Source organism: Austrofundulus limnaeus, unplaced genomic scaffold, assembly GCF_001266775.1.
Source record: "Austrofundulus limnaeus strain Quisiro unplaced genomic scaffold, Austrofundulus_limnaeus-1.0 Scaffold536, whole genome shotgun sequence".
NCBI classification, from domain to species: domain Eukaryota; kingdom Metazoa; phylum Chordata; class Actinopteri; order Cyprinodontiformes; family Rivulidae; genus Austrofundulus; species Austrofundulus limnaeus.
Window position 1 is genome coordinate 232,075 of NW_013952938.1, and position 1,812 is coordinate 233,886.

The window sequence follows — 1,812 nt, forward strand, 5'->3', positions numbered from 1 at the left end:
TGTCATGTTGATGTCTGCAGGACTTTATTCAAGTTCAGAGTTCAAATATCGGAGCTGAAGCAGCCTGAACTTTAATTTTATTCTTTTATTATTTAGTATTTGTGTGAAACAACACACACACACACACACACAATGAAAGCATCCTCCCTCTGGTTAAATAATCCTTTGCTCAGTTGTGGGTGTGGAGGAAAACATTTATCTCACAGTGTTCCTCTGTCACAAACAGCATTAACGGACTGGGTTTTTACAGTGCCTGGTCCCGTTCTGGTTTGTCTGGTTTCGCTCACGTCCACTTCAGGTTGTCTGAATGTCCTCTAAGCTCCTGCTCTCTTTGGTTTTTAGTTCGACAGGACAGGAAGTCGTTGGCTGCAGGCGTCTTCCCTTCCTTGTTTGGTCCCCTCTCTTTGTGCAAATTCTTTCTGTGCAGGCGGGGGGAAGGACTGTTATCAGGTAACAACGCAGAGAGGCCTTGTTTCTGCCGGGGACTCTCAGTTAAAGGGCTTTTCCAGTGAAGCACGACTGTTTGGTCATCTAGACGAGTCTCCAGCAGTAAGTGTCTCTGTGAAGCTGTGGTCCCTCCTGGTTCCTGGTGGGTTGGACTGTCGAAGGTGGGCAGGCGGGTCCTGACTCGTGGGCGTGTCATAACGGCTTCTCCACGGCTTTGCTCCGCAGCGAGGGGTGGTTGGGGTTGGAGGCGGAGATCTTGCGGCACACCGTGTTGGTGTTGCTGCAGCGGCAGCCGGGCCGGGTGGCCCGGTCGTGGGCGCGGCGGCAGAGGGCGAGGCACAGCCTGGCAGGGGGGTAGCAGCAGAGGCAGGGCAGGCAGAGGGCCAGCAGGGCCATGCTGCTCCAGCGGGCACAGGCGTGGGCCGGAGCGCAGGAGCAGGGCCGGTCGGCGCAGTCGTCCTCGTCGTCCTGGGCCGAGCAGTGGTAGAACAGGCCCTTGACGCAGCACAGGCACGTGCCGTACTCCACCACGGCCTCGGCCGAGCAGAGGCAGCGCTGGCCGCAGGCCCAGCAGGATGGCAGGCGGCGGGGGCTGCAGCACTCCTGGCACTTRCAGCGGCCGCAGCGCTCGCAGATGAACGAGTGCAGGCCGAGGTCCGCCTCGGCCTCCGACAGGCCTTTACCCAACGAGCCGTCGGCCTTCAGCTCCCCTTTGGGCTGAGAGTGGACCACCGAACCCAGACCGCTGTGAGAGTGGACCACCGAACCCAGACCGCTGTGAGAGTGGACCACCGAGCCCAGACCGCTGTGAGAGTGGACCACCGAGCCCAGGCCGCTGTGAGACGGCGTCAGACCCGCCAGCAGTCGCTGCTCAGACGTGGCACTGGTTCTGGAGATGGACGAGCTGACGGTGCTGGACCGGCTCAGGTGGGAGAARTGAGCCTGCTGACTCTGGCTGCGAGACAGGTCCGAGGACAAGGACACCTGGGGGCGCTGGCCGTACACCCCCGCAGGGTACCGGTCCTCGTGGGCATAGTAAAATCCAGACTGGGAGGCCGGTTCCAGGGCCACGGGTCTGTCCAGGTAGTCGTTGTTGGCCCGGATGGCCCGGATCTGCTCCAGAGAGAGCACCGAGTCCATCTCATTCCTGAAGGAGCGGCTGGGCTCCATCCTGGGGGTCCAGCTGGGCGGTACCGGGACCGGAGGCCGGGTCCGGGGCAAGGTCCAGCCAAGGCTCACGGAACATCAGACATTTCTGCAAGAACAGAAGAAGAAGCTTCAGATCTCAGAGCTGATTCACATGGAGATAACACACACACACACACACACACACACACACACACACACACACACACACACACACAC

The 1,812-nt window shown here is 59.7% G+C and overlaps 1 protein-coding gene across 2 annotated transcripts in view; it reads right to left on the reverse strand.

Moving 5' to 3' along the window:
- LOC106530585 (protein sprouty homolog 3) overlaps positions 1 to 1,812 on the reverse strand; it is a 24,512-nt gene that overhangs the window by 8,197 nt on the left and 14,503 nt on the right. Inside the window, exon 3 of one of the 2 annotated variants that reach the window (XM_014026233.1) lies at positions 111 to 1,702. In XM_014026233.1, the coding sequence (XP_013881687.1) occupies positions 640 to 1,617 (978 nt within the window). In that variant the 5' untranslated portion in view covers positions 1,618 to 1,702 and the 3' untranslated portion in view covers positions 111 to 639. Of the gene's footprint in view, positions 1 to 110; positions 1,805 to 1,812 lie in introns of those variants that run through there. The other variant, XM_014026234.1, reaches the window with a different exon arrangement.